The following is a 23,388-nucleotide window of genomic DNA, read 5'->3' on the forward strand; positions in this document are numbered from 1 at the left end:
CATCTAATTGCGTTTATGATTTTGCAAATAAAACTCTTTGGAATGAGGAAAAAATAGTAAAATAAGAATAAATAAATAAATTTATAGTATGAAATAAATAAATAAAAATTTATTTTATAAATAAATAATAAAAATATTCGATAAAAATATATGAATTAAAAAAAACAAAAAATCCAATTTAAATAAGAAAATAGTATTTAATGGGTTCGTTTAAAGATACTCTACAGAAGCGTATTTGTGCGCTATCCATCAGGTCCTGACAACGGTTGCTATAGTAACCGTTCATCTACACGACGGGGAAAATAAGATCACGTGATCGATCCAGCGCCATATTTATTGCCAAATCACTATATTTCATTGCTAATCTGTTAACAGATAAGCGATATTTTCGTTTTAAATACAGAAGAATATTTGTTACCTTTCGTCTTTCGTCTTACTCGACAAATAAAATAATAGAAGTATAATATGAATAATATGAGTAATCCTATCGAGACGCAGTAGCAGTAACATCCGTCGAATGATGGCGGATGACTGGCCTAGTCGAAGATGTTGCATGTTGAGCTGCAATGTGTTTCTTGTGGCTTATCTCACTTCTCCATTAATTTATAGTTAATTTCACATATTTATTTGCAGTTCGATTCAAAATCAAATTATTTTAAATCATAATTATTGTAGAAATAAGTATTCTTTTGCAATAAAAAGTAAAGTAATTTATTTTAAAAAATATCTTTTACGAAACTAACTGATTTCTGATTCTGTATTTATTCCCAATTTCAACTATTGACTCGTGACGTCCCGGATTTTAATTATTTTTTTCATTTTATGGATGGTACTTTACGTATCAATTTCTTTTTCTACGAGAAACGAGATCTAATTTACACGAATATTCGAATCATAAGAAGGAATATGAAAGGATAAATGATGCAGTATTCATAAACCTTTCAAAAAAACAACATGGCGGCAACAACTGTTTTATAAATTTACAAATGAATTTATAATTAAGATAAACTTAATTAAAAAATGCATTCATATTACTTAACATACAATTATTAAAATATTACGCTTTGCATTTATTATTTCGTTTTGTTTATTATTATTTATTCATTCAAATGAAATATTAAAAAATTAAGTAGAGAAAATTTTTCTACTTTGATAGTCTGAAAATTAAAAAAAAAAATTAATTGCCTTCCGTAAATATGTTATTAAACGTACTAAAATTTAGTATAATTAAACCTTAAATATTATATTTTTGAAAGAAATATAGATTTCAAGTTGAAAAGTGAGAATAAAATAGAAAAGCAAGAATTATTCCTTCACTTAAACTTAGGCTACTCCAAAATTTATTTATTTATTAAAGAATACTTATAAATACGAAATCTTTAATCAATCTTACGATTATTATTCTGGTTAATTATAAATTAAAATACTTTTTTAATATTAATTATTATCCAAAATATTTAGTTTAATAGTGTAAAATATATATATATATATATATATATATATATGTACTGTATGTATATATTAAAGTTACTTATCGATATAAAAATTCATTTCTTAAAATACACAGAGGAAAATAAATATAATAATGTGAATAACTTTTTATTAATGACTAAAAATTTAGATGAAAATTACAAATAAAAATATTAATTAATTAAAATTAAAACCATCTTTGTTGTTACTGATTTTTGGTAATACATTGGGAGTTTTAATTAAGTACTGTAATATTAAAATATCTTACATTCTAACTGTATATTGTAAGCTATGATATTTTTATCATGTCTCATAATATACAGGTAGGCACTTATATATAAGTATGTAAATTCATTTTATTTCATTGATTGACAGTTGGAAACACATACAATTCAGTTATATTATGAACAAGAATGAGAAAAATGTATTAAATTTTTTAGAAGCTTCGATTTTCCGTAATTTTTACGCTTTTGCTCACGACTTCACAGGTTTTTGGTTAAAATAGTCAGTTCGTATCTTATGACTTAATCAACTTTTTAATTATTATCCGTAAACAAAATGTTTTAAATTGAATATTAATCAAATAATTCCTGTTATTGCAGTATTTGGTAAGCTTTCTCGCATTAAAAGACTCGACGAATCCTAGACATTATTTCATTCGGAAACATCTTTTTAATTTTAATATTGTATGATTTTAACGCGTTCCAGATTTTTTTTGTCCGTACTGTTTGTGAATGTAAATGATTACATGTTCATACGCTTTAATTTCATATGTAAACTGCATGTAAACTTGTTAACTTTTTGATTATAAATTATAAATATGAAAGTTTTGCAAATTTATAGACTCATTATATGATTTGAATAGCTAATTACGCGTAGCAAAACTGTATGTCATTGTTCTTTCAACAATTTTTACTTGTTTTATTTTATTCCTCATATTCCAATATAATAAATTTTCCAAAACATTTGATTGCTCGTTGTTGATTGTATTTTTTTTTTTTTTTTTTTTTTTTTTTTTTTTTTACTTTCAATAGGCTACTGTATGCTCTGTGATAACAATTCAATATAGGCCTACTATATTTATATTTTACAGAAATATATGTTTATTAAAACATGAATTGTTTTTAAGAAACTCTTTAAGCCACTCATCGTTAATGGACAAAAAAAATACCGTATATTATTAAATTTTTTTCATGATTAAATCTAAAATATATTTATTAATAAAACGTTTTTGATATTTAATATGATAAATTAAATGAATTTTAAATATCAATATAAAATTTTAAATATCAATAAAGATCTAAGACATGTTCGAGAAAGAGTAAAATCAATACAGGTTGAGCATTCCCAATTCGAAATTCCGAAATCCATAACTTCATTTTTACGCTGGAGAGCACAAAAGGCTCCCTGTTGTAAATGCATGGATTTGTCCGTCCATGGGCGCTTTTCCTGTAAAGCGGCTTTAATACAGCTGAATAAGTAATCCAATGACAATTTCAAATGAAATAGGCTATGTCATTTGCTTGTTTATCAAGCTGTATTAAAAACGCTTTACCAGGCAATATGCCCTATAACTTACTGTTTGTTCCATGAACGATGACAACTGTCGATTTACTGTCGACTTTTCGACAACTGTCGAACTGACGATTTACACAATTGAACAAAGTAAATGTATTTCTCAATGAAATGGAGATACAAAGATCCAACGAGAATATCAACGTGCCACGTGCAGAACAACTCCACGAAGAAACTGTGATAACAATTGAATCATTGAATCATTTTGCTTCGGCTAAGGTTACGAGAAATATAATACGATCATTCCCAAACACAAACCAATTAGCAAAAGGTGGCAATTCGTCGTAGTGTTGTACATTCCTTAAATCTATGTTTGTTTGGTGCAATTTTGGGATAAATATAACATGGATACCATAAGCAATATCGATTTCGCTTGCCAAGAATTAACTGATAAATGCACGAATGAAGTGTGGAAGAAGTTATGGCTTAAGGTATCCAAGAATTCTCAATGAGAAGAGCCTGTCGCTGTATTGTTAGGTTGACCAAACTCAACCTAATCGATACAGCAGGACTAAGAGATATAGACGAGAGGATATTTCGGAATTACTGTAGGTTCCTGGTGAGAGCCTTACCAACGACGATCCTTAAGAACTGGCAGAACAAGGAATTAGTGTAGAACTGGAAAATAGTGATTCTGAAAACGAAGAGCCCAAAAATTTCTCTACAGATTTCCTTAGTAAAAGTTTGGTAACGATAACCGAAATTGTTGATCAAATTGTAGCGAATGATCCAGATTTTGAAAGGAGTGCAAAAGCAAAACGAGGCGTTTTGGATGCGATCTTCTGCTACCGACATTTGCTTAAGGAAAGAAAAAGAAAGCGACAAATGAAACCTCACGACTTTATTGCAAAAAAAAGAAAGAAAAAAAAACAGAAATTTCAGAAAAGTCAGGACCTTCATCACAAAAAATGAACTTTACATTTCTGTGTGTATGTTTATGTGTTATTTAGCATATGTTATTATACAAATTAATATAAAAATGACTTAAAATTATAATAAAATTTATATATTTTTGGTCGCGTGTTCCCCTATCCCTATTTACTCTATGTTAAAATGACCTTGTTTAACACTGTTTCATTTAGCGTTTTGTCGTCTAGGAACGCATCTCCCGCGTTAAGCGGGGTCTTATTGTATTATATACTAATTCCAAAATTAAAATCCAAAAATCATTTTGAAAAATAAATAGAAACTAAAAATACATTAGACTAATTAGAGCTTATTGAGGTTATAGAATATACTATATGTATAAGCCTACAGTATAAATACAAAAACAAAGCGCTAAGAAATGTAATTAAACATAAGTCGCCATTTTTATATAATCGCCATGATATGAGTAAATAGAATTCCAAACTCAAATATTATACATTTCTTTTATATATATATATATTACGGACATGCTTTGTATACAAGGGCGGATACACGGAGCTTCAGGGGCTTAAGTCTCATTAATACAAAAAATTAAAATTTATTTGTTCGAAGTTTAGGTTTTATTCGATTAAGGTAGCGAGACACATGAGCGAACTGCCGAGTGGAGAATGTCTCCCGAAATTTTACGTGTCCAGTCCGCTGGCGAGGTGAGAACCCGTGACCAAACTACCAGCAGCGAGTGTTTTCTCCACTCGCTGCTGGTGAGCTTATTTGTTTCATCTTTAAAACATTGCTTTTAAAAACATTCATGATAACAAACGTAATTTATCAGACCACCCGCAATGTAACCATCTTGTACGCATTAATAAAAAGTAGGCTACTTATAATTATTCAAATATTTTTAATTTTTGTGTTAGCCTCCTTTGGGTTTTCTGAATCCGTTACTGCTTATATGAGAAGATTGTTTGCATTCCCTTAAATCTCTTGCAAAATAGCTCGTTTGAATTTATACAGACATTACTTATCTGGAATCTAAAGCAATGGACTACCATGTAGATCAATGGTATACCGTAAGTACTCTACAGCAGTGTTTCTTGACTTTTTTCTCATCGCGGATCAGTAAAATTATGGATTAGTTTAGCCTACATAGACCAGTAATTATATGCGACTATGAATCATGCTTATTTATTACGCTTATATATGTTTATCTAAAGTTACTATACGTAACAAAGTACGTACAGTACAATAACTGTAGATTAATATTTAAATGTCACTCGTAATCAACTGTTCCAGCGTCAGTATGGTCAAACATTTTTCTGCTGGCCGGTGAAATTTTTTTACGAACTGGCACCGGTCCGTGCACCTGCGGTTGAAAAACACTGCTCTGAAGCACTGCTCCTTCTGTAAGGATATTCTACTACTCTTTCAGGAAGGTTTCTGTTGCACGTAACACGGAAAAACTACTGTATAAGAACACGGTATGAATATACATGACGATTTACACAATTGAACAAAGTAAATGTATTTCTCAATGAAATGGAGATACAAAGATCCAACGAGAATATCAACGTGCCACGTGCAGAACAACTCCACGAAGAAACTGTGATAACAATTGAATCATTGAATCATTTTGTTTCGGCTAAGGTTACGAGAAACTCAAAAACAGTCTTTATGATGCTTGTTTGTATTTTCCAAGTAGTCTGTAGAAAAATTTTCTGGAAACTCGAGGAAGAAAAGTTCCAATATGAACACATTTATTATAGATAATGTTCCATTCTATAAAAGTACTGAGATACGTGTTCATTTTCAATGCAATGTAGAATTTTTATCGCCATATTGTCTATACTCAATCGGATTGAAGAGATGTCTTCTAATTTTTTTTTTTTTTTTTTTTTTTTTTTTTTGCGCTCCAGAACTTGTAGTAATAAAATAGAACATAGATGCATTGACTGTAGACAATTTAGAAATAACGTTTTACATGATTAAAACTATGTTTTTTAATCATGTAAATCTTCATAAAAAGCTTTATTATTAAGTGCAGTATTGCAGTGGCGTGCCGTTATTGGAAGCTGTGGAAGCGGCGCTTCTCTCGTATTTTCTAAAATATAAATACATATTATTTATTAAATTTAATATTACATATTAAATACGATTATTTTCATATTTCAATGTATTTTGAATTACTTAAAATTAATATTTTACTATAACCGCATTATGTATTTTATTACAGATTTCTATATGAAATCTGTAATAAAATACATAATGCGATATAATAATAATAAAATATATGTGAAAAACAACGTTAAGATCTCTATTGTATATTCGAATCTAAATTCGTGTATGCATATTCTCAATGGAAGCGCTGTATTGTCGAATACGTGGCAGCTTCCAGGGCGAAAATATTTGAATGGTGTAAAGCAGCCAATTTACAGGTATTGGCGCATGCGCTCTACAGTGCACCAACCTCACGCGGTTTAGCTGGTGGATGCTATACACCAGGGTTTCTCAAACTTTTTGGACCGCGACCCCCTTCTGCACTTAAAAATTTCAAAGGACCCCCGAAGAATAAGTGTGTCAAAAAACATCCCGGAGGGAGGGGGTTAGGCTCGTATTTAAATATTTATATTATTTTTATTATTTATATGTGCAATTTATTTAAGTAAAAATTATTTTATTTATTTTTTATTTCTATTATTTCTAAACATGAATCCATAGTAAATTTATAAAATATATGAAAAAATTGATCTGGCATCAATTTTTCAGCGACCCCCCAAATATTTTTCACGACCCCCTAGGGGGTTGCAACCCCCCTTTGAGAATCACTGCTATACACCATAACGCTTCCAACGATTCTATCCCTTAGACACTGGTAGGGAGCTATTTGACTAAGTGCATTGTTTTAAGATTTAAGAAGAAAAGAGTATTCAATGTTATTTTTATGTACGTTTCTTTGCAAAGTTATATTTAATTATAATTTTTTTTAATTATACAGTAATTATATTGACAGATTTTCAGACAAAATCTTTAGAATTTTCATCACTTTTAGATGTTAATAATTTCAAATATTATGAAAGAGAATTTTCCCAAGCGAGTTTTAATTCTTTAAATTAAGTAAATTTTATGGGAAATGTATTGATTTATCTAAATTACGTAGTGAATCGCAATATTTATCAAGTAACTCTTAGACGTGTAAAGTATTATAATTAATAACGATCCGAACGAAGATGTCCTAAAAGAATTATATGATTTAATATCATTAATTTTTACGGTACCACCTACCAGTGCGTCTGTTGAGCGCAGTTTTTCAACCACGAAGCAAATTCATACATTGGCCAGGAACCTTCGGTGGGAGGAAAAATTGTCGTCGCTAGCGTCGCTTTGAATAGAAAAAGAGCTTTCAAATACGTTGATGGAGTCGACAACCAGCAACTTTTATGATAAAGTAAAACGACTTTGCAGAAAAAATCGCCGAATAGAGTTAGTTTATAAAAAATTTAAAAAAACAAGTTTTCTATCATTATTTGTATCATATCAATTTGTATTTTGTATGTACTATTTGTATTTTAGAACTAAAATACATCAATTGTTTATTTTTATCATTTCCAGTATTCGTTTAAAATTTTTATGGAAATGTGAGGTTCCGAACAGGTCCGAACCGTCACGAAAGACACGAAAAAACGGTTAATTTAGAGAAAAATTTATTAGTTTTAAAAAACATAGGAAAAAATCATTTATAGTAGGACACCCATTGTTTATATTAAACTGCGACGCAGAAATTATAAATCGCAGAAGGAAGTCGTCCTATGATCGATGGGAGATCGAATTCATCTTCGATTTTGACCTTTCTCGCGCTTCAGGTAGGAGTCTCGTTATGCTTAGTAACGAGGGACCAACCACTCGGGAAGCGTGATTGAGGAAGAATGACCAATCAAAATGGACGAAAGAAAGAACGGAGATTGATATAATTCCCGACCATCGAGGACACCTCGCACTCAGCGTCATCGTTGACACACGGCGTTTTGGTTATTCGTTCCGAATAACCAAAACGCCACGTGTCAACGCCACCCCAAAAAGTTTCTCGTCTATTGTGCCAACCTGTAACCCGTCCACTTCGGACTTAGACCGTGTCCTCGACGCCAACGGACGAAGTCTCCCCGTGCCTTACAGACTTGTCAACGGCACTGTCCCGGGGTCACTTTCGATCGACCATCAAAGAACCACATCGACGCCTAGGACGTCCGAACAGCTGATTGTCCTAAAGCAAACTATTTTGTACATAGTGTGTGTTTATTTTATGTTAATATAAATGGTTTTTGTCAGATTCTTGTCGTCTTTGTCTCCTCCGCCACCACGCACGTACGAATGGACCCTAGACCATCACTAACGCACAATTAACTGATTGCCCCATCGGCTTCCTACAGAAACAGCTTCCTATCATCAAATGTCACGGCACCCGCTACAGTATTGTATTTAATTCAGACCCAAATTTTATACAAAATTGAAAGAGTTAATCGAAAGAAGATTGCTTGATAGCAAAGCGAATTAGTCTCGTGTACTTGGTCAAAAACATTCACCTAAAGATATTAATACTCAACTGACATTCGGAGAAGAAGAAATTAGAAACTTGTCAATCAGATTGCAAATAAATGAAGGGGAAATGATTCATGGATTCCGTGAATACATTCTCGAAAAGACATATCCAGAAAAACTACTGCGTTTGATAAATACTTTGAATACCATTCCAATATCTTCAAGTGAATGTGAACGCGGGTTTTCGCCGATGAACCTAATTGCCACCCCAACAAGAGCTTCGTTAAAGACTAAGACAATTTCCGCACTTTTATTCATCAAACTTGACTGACCGCCTCTGAGACTTTTCGATCCTTCAAAATACGTTGATCTCTGGTTACTCAGAGGACGTCATTCGGTCACAGATACTAACAGTAAAAAATGAAGTCGAGCAGATTTATTAGACGAAAACTGGACAAAACTTTGGAATATATTATAAAAATTTGTTTTAAATACGATTAATAAAAGTAATGTAATATATTTGTAATATATTTTTAGTAATGAGATGAGCGTTCCACCATCTTTTTTCCCCAAAAAAAAGCACTGACAATAACCGATAACATGAAACGGCATAAGTAAATAAGATTTCAATTGCTTGATAGCAAAGACGATGAGTTGACGATACTGGTTTTATCCACTCTGATATTAAAATAATAGGCTATATTAATACAGTTTTTAAAATATGTAACGCCATAAGTAATGTCATAAAACTTGAAGTGATACGAACAGTAATTATAATATAATCGAGATGGGTTGATAATGATAATAATAAGCACAGAGTCCAAACGGTTAGGAGTTGAAAGTTGAAATTTGGTACAGTTAGGGTACGTACACTAAGAAGGGATTTTTCGAAATTGTCCCCTGCAGGGGAGAGGGATAGGATTAAGGCTTACCGTGAAGAACTCGGTTTCTATCATACTATTTTAAATGCGGTTTTTTGCGTTTTTGATTGCGTTTTAGTAGGGTATGCCATGAGAATGCACATTAAGAAGGGATTTTTTTGAATTTCCCACCGCGGAGGAGAAAGAGAGGGTTAAGAATTACCCCTAAGAACTCGGCTTCTACTGTACTATTTACCTTTTTTGCATCTAACATAGGATCGCCTATGCATAAGTTCGCTTTATTCGAACTCTGTCTTAATGTTCAATTTTATGTTCGAATTTATATTTATGAATGATTCGGAAAGATTCAGCTTATTTTTCGAATTTAGTAAACCCGAAGAACCCAGAAAGAGTTACGAAAACGTATATTATTTATCACTTACAAGTTAGTGGTACTACGCACCGGTTAGTGGTTGCAGTGAGTCTTAATTATCATTATCCCGGTGTGGTAAACAGATATCTAAAAATTTTCTAATTAGTCTCGGAAGAGGGGAGACCTAATTCTTGTACTCGGTGAAAATGGGTAAGATCGGCTATACAAGTACTCCTCACTTTACGACCGAGTTCCGTTCCGACGACCACGTCGTTAAGCGAATTGGTCGATAAGCGAGGAGCTTGCACCGGGAATATAGGATCGTTGTAAAATTATACAAATTATGCAACAAACTTCAAATTTATTCATAAAAAGACTATTATAGTATGCTATTAGCCTATTATAGTACGCTTAGTGCGCATGTCACCATTCGCCACTGACCGACACTCAAGGTGAGAAAGGGGATTCCCCTAATTGCAGGTCGAAACTCGATTGGTCGTAAATGCGAGTGGTCGTTAAGCAGATAGGTCGTAAAGTAGGGAGTAGCTGTAATCTAATAATCTTAATCTTTGCTATCGTTACTTTTCGTCCGAGCAACGCCGGGCTCATCTACTAGTTATTAATAATATAGTTTGATTTAAATTACGAGAAATAATATCCATTTTATATTTTATGAGATAAAAACAAATCTATTTTTACTTTCCGACTGTTATATATTTCAGAGGGAAAGTGTGGCGGTAGGTCAAAAAATGTTCTCCCAAGATTTTTATATTTTTGGATTCGGGGAACCCTGAAACGTCGAGAAATATATATATATAAAATTCGAATATTTTCAGTGTATGTATGAATGTTAATAACTCCCGTGTTTTTTGTCAAAAATTTCTGGAATTTTGCAGGGAGATTTCTGTATTAGCAGCAATTTTTTTCCCCAACTATTTTCTCCCGGTAGGGCACTAAGAGGGCCTGTTTTAGCAAGCTCATTATAGTTTTGGCAAAGTCCACAATGGGTGGCCGGGTGGTTCCGACATATCTGGACAAATCACCCCAGAAAATTCCTGGAGATTTTTCGACCCAGTCCGGATTCGCATTGATGTAATAGCTATTAGCTATTAATTTTTGGTGGCTAAAGATTAAGGGATGGGGAGGCAGAAGGGATCATGTGTCATATCTCAAGTGGAGTCAGACTTAATAAAGATTTTACTCGTTTTTTAGCATTTCATTTAAAAAAATAAAATAAAATTCATTTATTCCTTCAAAATTAAGCGCTTTATCATTTTATAATAATCAATAATTTAAAAAGTTTAAAAATTAATAAAATCTCTTAATAGCGCTACACAAAATTTTAACTCTTGTCGGGAAAGCTACGCAACTCGTTGATGGATTTTTAAATTTAATACGTCAATTTCAATAAGCTCCCTTTCAGCAGTGCTCATAGTATATTTAAAAATTGTGTTTAAAAATATAAAAAATTAGTTATTTTTAAAAATGCCAAACTCTTCGTCTATCTACTATATAAAGATGAAAAAATGGTTTTTTTTTTCTGTCACGGTATGCCAAAAATGGCCACTAGGGGCGCCCCTAGCTATTATTTAAATTAACAATATAAATTATTTTGTATTTTTACAGTATAATACTCAGTATATTATTATTTTTATTTGTAATTTAGTATGTCATCGGGCCTTTTGACTTGTTTTGAATAATATTTAATCTGTATAAAAGGATGTGATAACTATTTTAAATATGTTAGTTTCCTATAGTATTTCACTAAAACTTTCGAAATTTTCGACTAATGCTTCTCTTTGAAAAAGCAATGTTTTATTTTTCTATTTCATTATTCATATTTTTTTTTTTTTTTTTTAACTCTTTCCGCCCTGTGGGCACTAAGAGGGCCTCTTTTAGTAGGCCCATTATGGGTTCGGCCAGGCCCACAATGGGGCGACCGGGTGGTGAGGGACGGGGCCCGACATATCCGAACGGACCACCCCCCGAAAAATTCCTGGGGATTATTCGACCCGTTCGGATTCGATCCCGGGTCCCCCAGAGCGGTAGGCTGCCACCTTTACCGCTCGGCCATCCGGCCGTCTTCATTATTCATATTGTTTTGAAGTCACTAATCATCGAATATACTCCTTTGCTTTAGAAACACCGAAAATCAATTCAATCATGTAACAAAACGAAACTGAATGTACAATCGCCACCTATCGAATCTTTACGAATTCGAAATAATTCGTTTAATTGCGAAAATATTTTTATAATAACAAAATTTCTAACTTATATAAATAATATGGGTCCAAATAATAAAACAATAAAGTTACGAAGAAAATAAATATAATTTTTAGAAATTTTACACGGTACTAAAATCTTGAAACTGTTGCCTGGAGCGACTCAAGGTCCTAGAATATATTCTAGGACTTTGGGAGCGACTAGTGATTTTCAATGCCATCTGGTGAAGAGGTCTCACGTTAAAACTGCTTTAGCTCATCCTCGAGATTTTTTTAAATCAGCTGGATGTTTTATCTTCAAATTTCTTGAATTTTGATTTTGTAATTATTGTAGGCATTAAATGATATTTCATTTTGAAATCAAAATGAATATTCCGAAACGAAATGATACGATAAATACCGCCGTATCTAGTAGGTGGCAGATAGTGCCGTAACCATGGTGATAGATATGTTATTGTTATTTCGTAATTTGTAAATATGCGTGTAAATATACTAAAATTTTACCAAAAATAGTTGTTAATAAAATATAAATAATATGTTTTTAACCATTAAAATTAATGATTATTTGGTATGTATATGTATACATTTATCCATATAATTTTTTTTTCATAAATTTATATTTTAGTACACGTTAATTATGTAATTGAGATGGTTTAATCGTTTTCATGTTCAAAAAAGAGAAAACAAAAAGGGGAAACATTTTTTTCAAAATTTTAAAAACAAAATATCTTGTCAAGTAATAAATGGAGTGAACCCTATAGTTTCTTGGGATGTAGGGAAGGAGAAAACTCCAGTTAGGGTCTAGAAAATCAGTTAACAAGAAAAAGCTTAGCTGTTTTCCATTGTTTTGTTGCAATGAAATCATACCTGCCCATATTTATTAGTGTATGATGTAGGAAGGTTTGCAAGTAGAAGTTACTGTTATTCTTTACTTGATAGGTAGGCACTGGGGGCATCTTTAACATCACTCTTTATTCAGAAATATCTTACACACCAATACGCATTTCAGGCATATGACAGGAGATGGACGTATGCCCGAAACCTGTAACGGTGTGTAAGATATTCCTGAATAAAGAGTGATGTTTAAAAGAAAACACGGTTTTGAAATAAGTCAAAAGTTTCTTTTAGTTAATTTGTATATCCTGCATACATACAAATTAACTGAAAGTAATTTCTTTGTAAAAAGGGCTGGCAGAATTACAATTTAATAAAAAGTAAAAATACGTTACTGGATACTAGTCCTATCTTCACTGCTTGCCATGTCCAATCACCAGGACATGGCAAGCAGTGAAGATAGTTAAACTGTTTTGCATATTTGTGCAGAGGCATAGCCTCTAAAGAAAGGTTGTCTCTGCAATGGAAATAGTTGTTCCTGGTGATTGGACATGTCAAGCAGTGAAGATAGGACTAGTAATGTAATATAATCGTCCATTTATTTTTTACTTTTTATTAACTAAAAGTAACTTCTACCTGCATACCTTTCAATATCAAATTTTTTTTACTAATTTTAAAATGCATGTGTACTATGACTACTACTACTGGTGATAATATATACTGTACATGTTTAATGTGTACACACACAAATTACTTAAATAACTCCTACTTTTCTTAGTGCCACTGTTCTTTGCTCTGGTATTCAAGCGGCCTTAGTTTTTGTATGCTATCATCTGCAAGCTCATGTCAGGATCTACTTTTTCTTCTGTACAATTTCGCAATTTTATTTTGGCTAATTGTATAGGGTGTATATATGTTCAACCCACCCTAAAGTGTATTTTGTTGTAACTGCACTATGTACTTTTGATTACTGTATCTCCTAAGTAATATTTAGACTGCTGCATCAGTCTTGTATTTGTGACTGTTATCTGTAATTTTTGGTTCCCAGCCAGACCTCTTGAGATCCCTTTTCCTTTTCTTTCTCTCCCCATTTCTCTCCTCTTCCCCTTCCCCTTCCTTCTCTCTCTCTCTCCCCCTATTTCCCCAGGGCTATACATTTTGGTAAGGCCTTCTCTTTCACAACTATCAACTACCATCTACCATTATGCATATACATATTAGTACTGGTTGTAGTACATAATGTGCTTTAAAATCAGTAAAAATTAATTCTTTTTATACAAGGCACTGTATTTATACTAACTTTAATAAAGCTCTTTGTTTATTTTTAGTACAGAGTAAATTGTTTTTATTTTAAAGATTAAAAAATTAAATGAGAAAGACAGTTAAATTTAAAAATATAATCAAATATTTATTAAATAATGATTTTAAAAAATTATGTTGCATAGAAATGAATATCATTGATTTTTGTGAAAATGCAAACATTAATTTTTAGTAATTGATAATTAATTATATAATATATTTTATTAACTTTTTTATATTGTTTTAATATATAATTTATTATATTATACATCATAAAATGATCTTCATGAATCATAATGTTTGTTATGAGGAACTTTATGAAGCTGTAAAAATAATTTAGTATTATTTCTTACAAAATATTTTTCAAGTTATTTATAACATTTTTTTTCCAATGTTCTGCTGAACACAAACTAATCAGTATTTTGTAACTAGCATTTCATCTGTCCTGTGCATGGTTTTATTTTTGGACTCCTTAATTGTTTTTGAGAATTAATAATAATCCAATCAAAATATGACAATACATAAATAATTTGTGTGTACATAAGAAATACAGTAACATCTCGCTTAATGCTGATTCGATATAACGTGGTCTGCTCTAAGCCTAAAAAAAACTCAAAATTTATGCTGATTCAAATTATCGTGGCATTTCGTTGATTTCTATATAATACGATTATTTCCAAACACAAACCAATCAGCAAAAGGTGGCAAATCGTTGTAGTGCTGTACTTTCCTTAAATCTGTTTGTTTGGTGCAATTTTGGAAAAAATATAACATGGATACTATAAGCAATATCAACTTCACTTGGCAAAAATTAACTGATAAATGCATGAATGGTGTATGGAAGAAGATATGGCCGGAGGTATCTGAAAATTCTTACGAGAAGAGCCTATTGTTGACCAGATTGTCAAGCTAATCGACACAGCAGGACTAGGAAATGTAGACAAGCAGGATATTTAGGAGTTACTGCAGGTTTCTGGCGAGAGTCTTGCCAATGACGACCTTCAACAAGGAATTCATTTAGAACTGGAAAATAGTGATTCTGAAAATGAATAACCCAAAGAACTTGTTACAGATTTCCTTAGTAAAAGTTTGGTAATGATAACTGAAATCATTGATCAAACTGTAGCAAATGATCCAGATTTTGAAAGGAGTGCAAAAGCAAGATGAGGTGTATTGAATGCAATCTCCTGCTATTGATGTTTGCTTAAGGAAAGAAAAAGAAAGTGACAAATGAAACTACACCACTTTATCGCAAAAAACAAGAATTTTAGAAGAGCCAGAACCTTCATCACAAAAACTGAACTTTACATTTCTGTGTGCATATGTTTGTGTTATTTAACATATATTATTATACAAATTAATATAAAAATAACTTAAAATTAAAGTAAAATTTATATATTTTTGGTTGTGTGTTCCCCTATCCCTATTTTCTCTATGTTAAAATGACCTTGTTTAACACTGTTGTTTAGCGCTTTGTCGTCTAGGAACGCATCTCCTGCATTAAGCGGGATCTTACTATATACAAGATCATTCACATATTAAAATGAAAAATATTACAATATATTTGACAATTTTTTCTCAGTTTCATTTCAAGTGTTTGTAATTCCAACCCTGTCCACTTGCACCTGTTGTACAGTACCTGCCTAGTTATGGCACTGAACTTAATGTTTTTTGAATTCATCTCAAATGTTCTGTATTTAGTTCTGGAAATATGTTATATTAAAGTATATATCAAAATTTTAATTATAAGTTTATGTGAAATTTAATATAAAGAAATGAAGTTTCAAAAATATTATTTATTAGTTTATCTCTATTTTTCATATTAGCTGCTGGAATTAGAGTAGCCCTCTCCAAATTTCCAAAAAGATGGTCATTGCAACATATATCCACATATACAGTATTACAAGCATATTTCATTAATATGGTGGATTAGATTCTAGACCAATAACTTTATGACGATGTTATAAAGTTATTGTCACTGTATTGCCTTAAAGTGAAAAAGTGTTTTTTTTTATTTGTAAGTACATATAAAGACTTAAAAAAGCATTTATACTATCATTTATTAAATGTACAATATCACTAAATCTAAAAACTTGTAAAAATAAAAAATCATAAATAAAAAACTTTGAAAACATTTTAAGACAAGGAAGTACCAAAAATAATAAACATGAATATAATTGAAAAGCAAAATATTAGCAAAGTGCATTAAAGTGAGGTTTACCTATATCAGGAGTCACTAAACTATGGCCCGCAGGGTCAGTTCATCCAGTCCACTGCTGCACTGTGCCACAAATGAGCTAAAATATAATTATTTATGTGGAAATATCATAGATTATAGATAAACTTACTATGTAGAAAAAATTAAAATAATTATAAGTAAAATGCCAAAATTGATCCAATCTGATTATTGCATCTGATAGTAATACTGTATAATATTTAGGAAAATCAATGAAATAAAAAATTTGGTGACTGCAATTTGGATATCAGAGTGCTTTTTGTGTAAGTATCTGCAATGAAGTTTCTAAGAAAAGTGATTATAAGCTTGCTGCAGCGATCCTGTTTGTGTATTAGTAAATAAATATATTGGTTGTCTTTATTTTTTGTGTATTCAGTATATTGTATTGAACAAAATGGTTATGTGGCCCACGTTCATTCTCTCAGTATTGTGGCCTGCTGTGAAAAAAGTTTGGCGACCCCTGGCCTATATAAACAGTCAATATAAAAGTTTTTTAAATCTCTCTTATTCATCAGATTGAGATATTGAGAATTTAGGCATAAATTGTCAATCACTGTTATAAATAGAAAAACTTTTTCATTGCTAAACATAACATTCTCCCAATAATTTTTTGACATAAATGCCAAGATGTAAAAGCTTGGTATTATATCAAGTAATGCCTTAATTATGTTTCTCATGTAGATGAATGCAAAGCAGATATTTTGGCAGGAGATTTTGCCCTAAAATCATTGTTCTTACAGAGCTCTTGAAAAACTCAAATTCAATTATAATTTTTATTAATTTTAAAAGACTGAAATTTTCCTTTTTTTTTTTGAAATAAAAAACTAAGATGTTTGAACTGAAAAAATTAAATTATTTTCAATATTTCTTAAAATAAAATGAATGTATGGATGTACATCTAAATAAAAATTTAATACTTTACACATTATGTAATTAAAATTAAATCTTTTTGGAATTATAAAATGTCTGAAAACTATTTTAGTTCAGATTATAAAATTAGATCAAAAATATATATATTGTATAATTTAAAGAATAAGAATTATTAAAATTACATTAATATTTCTTTTGCAGATATATTTAAAATTTGTCAAAAGAATTCTTTTAAAGTAGTTTCAATAATGAGATACTGAAATTGAATGAAATGTCACAAAAATTATCTGATAATGCTGAAGATAGTCAATATTCACCTTTTAAAATGAAAAGAGAAGGAACATTTGTTGTCCCATCATTGAATAAAAACAGTGATACTTATAAAACATCAACTCGTTTATTAGTTGCTTCTAACCGAGCAAAATATTCCGCACAGATTGAAAAAATTAAAAAACCAGATGTGGAAATAGTAGTATATCAGTATGAAGGTAGTACTCTTGATCTCATAAAAGGTAAAATAAATTTTAATATATAAATGTATTTTTTTTAAAAATATGTTTATCATTAATTTATAATAATGTAATTTATACATGTTCTTAATAATAATCTTAATTATAATTGTTTTTTTAAACTTTGTGACTGTGATAACATTTAATTAATAAAATAAATAAATAAAAATTATTCTTATACAGTAAAATTTGTCTAAAACAGAACTGAATGAAATAGAAACCTGAACCATGTTCAGTATCACAGAATTCTTGCTAAATCTAGTCATTCTGTGATGCTGAACTTGTTTCTAACTACTATTGACTCCTCTCACCGCTAGAATTGTAACCAGTTCAGTCAGCTTGTTTTATCTATGCTAACTTCTACTAGTGATGTCATTGTTTTTGTCTTGTCATAGGATATATAAGATGGATTAAATATAATTCAAGTTACTTAACATAGTCATAATTACAGAGATTGAAGTAAATGATTAATTATAGTATTAAAATCCCTCGACAAGCCAGATCAAAGAATAACTTGGTCTTTGTATTACTGTAAGGCATTTAGAGTTTCAAATGGCAGTGTGAGATCTAGTTCTTGATACTCAAACTGGCTTGTTTCAACTCATAAGGATTGCACCCAAGATGTATTCAAATACCTAGCATGAGTTCATTGGAAACAAATTTTTACAATTTATTCAATTGTAAAACTTTGTAATAGTTCTCAATTCTTGCATTTTAATATGTCCATCTTTAGTTGGAATAACTTTGGATTAAGTCTAGTAATAAAAAAATTTTTTACATATGTAAAAGTGATTTTACTATAAAAAAAAATTGAAGGCCAAATGACTGAGTGATGTCAGCCTTCACTTTAAGAACCAGGAAATGAATTCAGATAGATCAAAAACTCCAGAGATTGTCTGTCTTGAATATGTCAGGCCCATTCCTCGTCATCTAGCTGCCACATTATGGACCTAGTTGATCCTTGATAGGCTTGATAAGAAAGTTTTCTTAGTTCCCACAGCATGGAAAGAGTAAAAAAACTATTAAAAATCAAACATAACATAATATTTATCTGATATAGTTTAATTAAAGATTAAAAAAGTACTAAAATTGTTCAGAATAGAAACTTGCCAAAATGGGAAAAAATAATTCTATTTGATTCTGGTTTACACTTATTTTACTGTATAATAAATTATTTGTGAAGTTAGATTACTTCATTTAATGTTTATAAATCTTTATTTATAAAGATGAAATTTCAACACTTTTTAAAGAAAATAAAGCTGAATGCATTGGATTTCTTTTTCATGGGACAGAGAAAGAATTATTTGTTGCTAATGGAAAGGTAAAAACAAATATGATATATAGAAATATATGTAAATGGATCTTAGTAATAATTTCTTTATAATTTTTGACTTAGCAAAATTTATTTCTAAACAAAGAAAAATTATCATTAGGCTATATTATTATTTTTTTTATAATATGATTTTTATTTTGAGACTAAAGAAATTTTAACTTCTCGTGTCAAAACATCTCAAAATTTTTCTTAGCACTATTTATCGGAACAAAAATGTAAGTAAGCATAATATCCTAATTATTTCAAGTACATATGTTCATTTTTGGAGTATAAATGTCAAATAAATAAATAAATAGTTTTGGCATAAGAACTTTAAATAAACTAAAATAAATACAACCAACCTGATAATTATTTGAAATATCAAATGAACAGAGATTCCTCTACTGAGCTTTGTTTATTTATAATTATTAAATTTAACAAGAGATGTTGACCAAACTGCTTACCTTTGCCAGATTAGTAATTATTTAGCCTTAGTTTCCCAATAAAGGAATTTGGCTGTTTGTTTGATAATCAACTACAAATAGTTTGTTAATTACTCTTGTTTTAATCAATTTGATTCCTACAGGTTTTCAATTAAAGTTTTTTAAAATTTTATTGAAAGCATTTCATTTTTTTCCTTCAATAAAATGGTTTTACAAAAGATTTTAAATGGTTTATTTATAGATGTTATAGTAATTGCAATCACTATCATTATATGTGAATTAATGATTTAATTTTAGTAGTAATTTCAATTAAATGGTATTTAGTATTTTCTCTAAAATGTTTATTTTTTAGATATTTGCACTTCTTTATGCATTCATGTTGCTTTACAACATTTTTATTAGAATCAATCTCATTCTCAAGTTGGAAGGATTTCTCAAATGGAATTCTCATATTGGAAGGAATCAATGAGATATCAATCTCATTGATTCCTTCTAATATATCAGAATTTATTCTGATATTTTGAAGACAGTTTTTCATATAATATGGTATCAAAAAGTAAATTGAAATGTAAATGAAATACAGTATGTTTATTAGAGATGTGTTCTCAATATCTCTGTAGTGATTTATCTAAAATGTTGAGTAACAAACATGAATGATAATTGTCTTTATGGATAATAGGATGATTACCAGAATATGAAGAATATCTTAGGAGGAAATCTGCTGATAACAGTGAGAAATTTAAGATAATATATAGTATAATCCATTTTTCAAGTGTAAATTTTAATTTAATGTCTAGAAAATGGGTTATATTTTATGTTGTTAATAATACATGTTATACATAGAATGACTCATCATTTTGATGGATTATGTGACAGTTTAATCAAATGATTTTTTCAAGTATCCATTTTTGGATACTTGAAAATGGAAAGTGCATAGAACTGTGAGGAAATTTATTTAACATTTAAAAATCTTATTCCTACTTATTTTAGACATTTCTCATTCATATTCCTTAGTAACACAATATTAGTCCTACTTTCTCTTTCTACTTTGTTCTCTCCACAATTGTTACTTCATATCCATTGGTTCTTGTCTTTTTTATCAAATGTATTTTTTTCATATGCTATTAAAAGCTTTTAATAGTTGTTTTTAGCAGTTTTTTATTATGTTTAATTGTTATTATGATATTTTTAGTTATACTCTTTAATTAGTTTTTGTCATCATAGTACATTTTCTAGTGTCTAATTCTCTACACTCTTTTGATATTTAAAACATTTTTGTTTAACATAATACTATTATTGAGCATAAATCTTAGTGATATTGGGTATTTTTTGCTCGAAAAAATTGCAAATAATATGAAGATTGGCTTTTTTCATCAAACTTAATCTGATTATCTTACAAGAAGACCCTACGGCTTTGGGGAAACGGATTTTGATTATCTTCGGTGTGGAGGTAGTACACCGTGTGAATGAACTACCTGTAAAATACTAAAGTGCAATACTCAAATGTAATCGAGAAAAATGAACTTAAAGTTTTCTTTAGCACTTTATATATAAGTTACGCGTACTTCCGCTTGAGCGTGCTGTGGCGTGAGTGGTAACGCTCCTGACTCGTACGCTTGCGTACTCAGGTTCAATTCTCTTGTTCTGTATACTTTTTTTTAATTCATAAATACTTATAATGTATTTATTTATTTACTCATTCATTTATTTTTTATTATTTATTTATTTTAATTTAAAGAGTGAGTGAAAAAGACTCTACACCCATGTTCAAACCTGGCATAAGTAGTTCTCTCTCAACTTGAAAAAGGTGGGTTTTCAAAGTAAAAATATTAGACTTGGAACAGTAGAAATTAAATTAAAATAAATAAAAAATAAATGAATGAGTAAATAACATTATATTATTTAAGTATTTATGAATAAAAAAAAAGTATACAGAACAAGAGAATCGAACCCGAGTACGCAAGCGTACGAGTCAGGAGCGTTACCACTCACGCCACAGCACGCTCAAGCGGAAATACGCGTAACTTATATATAAAGTGCTAAAGAAAACTTTAAGTTCATTTTTCTCGATTACATTTGAGTATTGCACTTTAGTATTTTACAGGTAGTTCATTCACACAGTGTACTACCTCCACATTGAAGATCATCAAAATCCGTTTCCCCAAAGCTGTAGGGTCTCCTTGTTAGTTAGTTATACTATTGATTAATTTTTGAAATTTCTGCTATTTTCTAGGCATTGAATATTGCTTGTAAATAGAAATTTGCTGTATAATTTAAATATATTGTGAGAAGTTAATTTATTGTGATGTTGTCGCAATGCTGGGCTGCAATTTTTAATCATATTTTTTAATTAATTTAATTTAAAATATATGCTCTCCATCTTCAAATTAGCAGTGTCTTGCTCCTGTACATCATACTTTTCCTTTAACAATAGAGTTGTGCTTGTCATCTATCTAACACCTTTCAGGGGAGAATTTTTGAATTGAAATAATATAACTTCCAATTTGTATTGGAAGTTTGTATATAGTTAATTGGGGCCTCCTGCCCTTAAGGTTTCCATATTTTTCATCTATCTAACTCTGTTCTCGAGATTAAGGAACGACAGCGAGAATTTATAGGTCTACAATTTTTTCAAATTGCAGCCCAATTACTTTTTTGCATTTCTTTCCTTTTTGTTTTAGTGCTATATGTGTATAATAGGTATTTTATAAACATAATGATTTTTAAATTAAATTAAAATAACATTTCTATACAAAGAAAAACTGCTTCATATAGATTATCATTTACAATTTGTGGATTCCTTCACAAATCAAGTTAACTTATTTCACTGCTTCAGTTTTTACTTACAGATATAAAATATTCAATATCTATATACATGCCAATATTTAAAAACTATGTCTGATTGGTGTAAAATCAATAGAATAAATTATTACAAATAAGAGAATAAATAAATATATATGAAGATTTAATGGTGATTAGATGGCACATTGATCATACATGATTTATAATGATTAAAGTTGGATACTTCAAAATAAGTTTCAGATTTAGAAAAGAAATTTTATAAGCAAAATCAGTGATATTAAAATATATAAATTATCTACTTGGCACAATAGCTACAAATTAAAATTACTAATTGGCTGTTAATGCATTAAATTTTAATTAATCATTATATTGTTATTACATTATAATTCAATTTGAAAAGTTTATTGAAATAAATTTTTAAATAACTATAAAGTATGTTTAATTATTTTTTTGTTAATAGGTATTATCTGTAAAATCTATAACAGAAGATGAAAGTATACAAATATTTTTTCATAGTATTATTAAAAAGCATCTAGATAAGGAAAGTTTAAATTATCATGTTGATATTCTTGGCTGTACATTAGCAAATGAAAAAATTGATGCTATTTCAGAAGAAATGAAAAAATTATTAGAGGTAAGGCTTTAATACTAATACTTTTATTTTTTTTATATATCTTTGAAAAGAATACTAAATTTTTTCAATAATATGTTTCACTAATAACTTCTAAAACAGCAGTTACCAACTGGTGGGCTGTGGCCCATTGATTGTCCACTAGAAAATTTAGACCTTAATCAACTCAAGATTATGCAAAGTATTATAAAAGAAATATGAAATGATTGATTACTTCTTACTCATTGAGGTTTATTATTTGAATCTAAAACCAAATACAAAATGGCTATTATAAATCAAAAAAGAATCAACAATAAATAATGTGAGTGTAATTGTTGTCCTTCATAGAAAAGAGCCAAGAATCCATAAACTTATTTTAAACAAGCACCATCAAACTTTACACTAATTTTTTATAATTAAAGAAGTGAATTTCATATTAATGAAGTAAAATGAAACTTTTATGATCATTATTCTATAGATGTTTGTATCCTTTAAAAAAAATTTACAATAGTGGTCTGTGGAATTCAAAATTATCTGTGTTTATTTTATTATGGAATTAAATAAAAATATAAACAT

The 23,388-nt window shown here is 29.8% G+C and overlaps 1 protein-coding gene across 2 annotated transcripts in view; it reads left to right on the forward strand.

Moving 5' to 3' along the window:
- Window positions 1-17,342: 17,342 nt before the first annotated feature.
- Window positions 17,343-23,388, forward strand: part of LOC136978713 (uncharacterized) — a 101,802-nt gene continuing 95,756 nt past the window's right edge. For both annotated transcript variants that reach the window (XM_067274492.1, XM_067274493.1), the window contains exons 1-3: window positions 17,343-17,648; window positions 18,872-18,966; window positions 22,663-22,836. In XM_067274492.1, coding sequence (XP_067130593.1) covers window positions 17,408-17,648; window positions 18,872-18,966; window positions 22,663-22,836 — 510 coding nt within the window. In that variant the 5' untranslated portion in view covers window positions 17,343-17,407. The remainder of the gene's footprint in view (window positions 17,649-18,871; window positions 18,967-22,662; window positions 22,837-23,388) is intronic.

Source organism: Centruroides vittatus, unplaced genomic scaffold (genome assembly GCF_030686945.1).
Source record: "Centruroides vittatus isolate TY-2023 unplaced genomic scaffold, ASM3068694v2 contig_549, whole genome shotgun sequence".
In the NCBI taxonomy this organism is placed as follows: Eukaryota; Metazoa; Arthropoda; class Arachnida; order Scorpiones; family Buthidae; genus Centruroides; species Centruroides vittatus.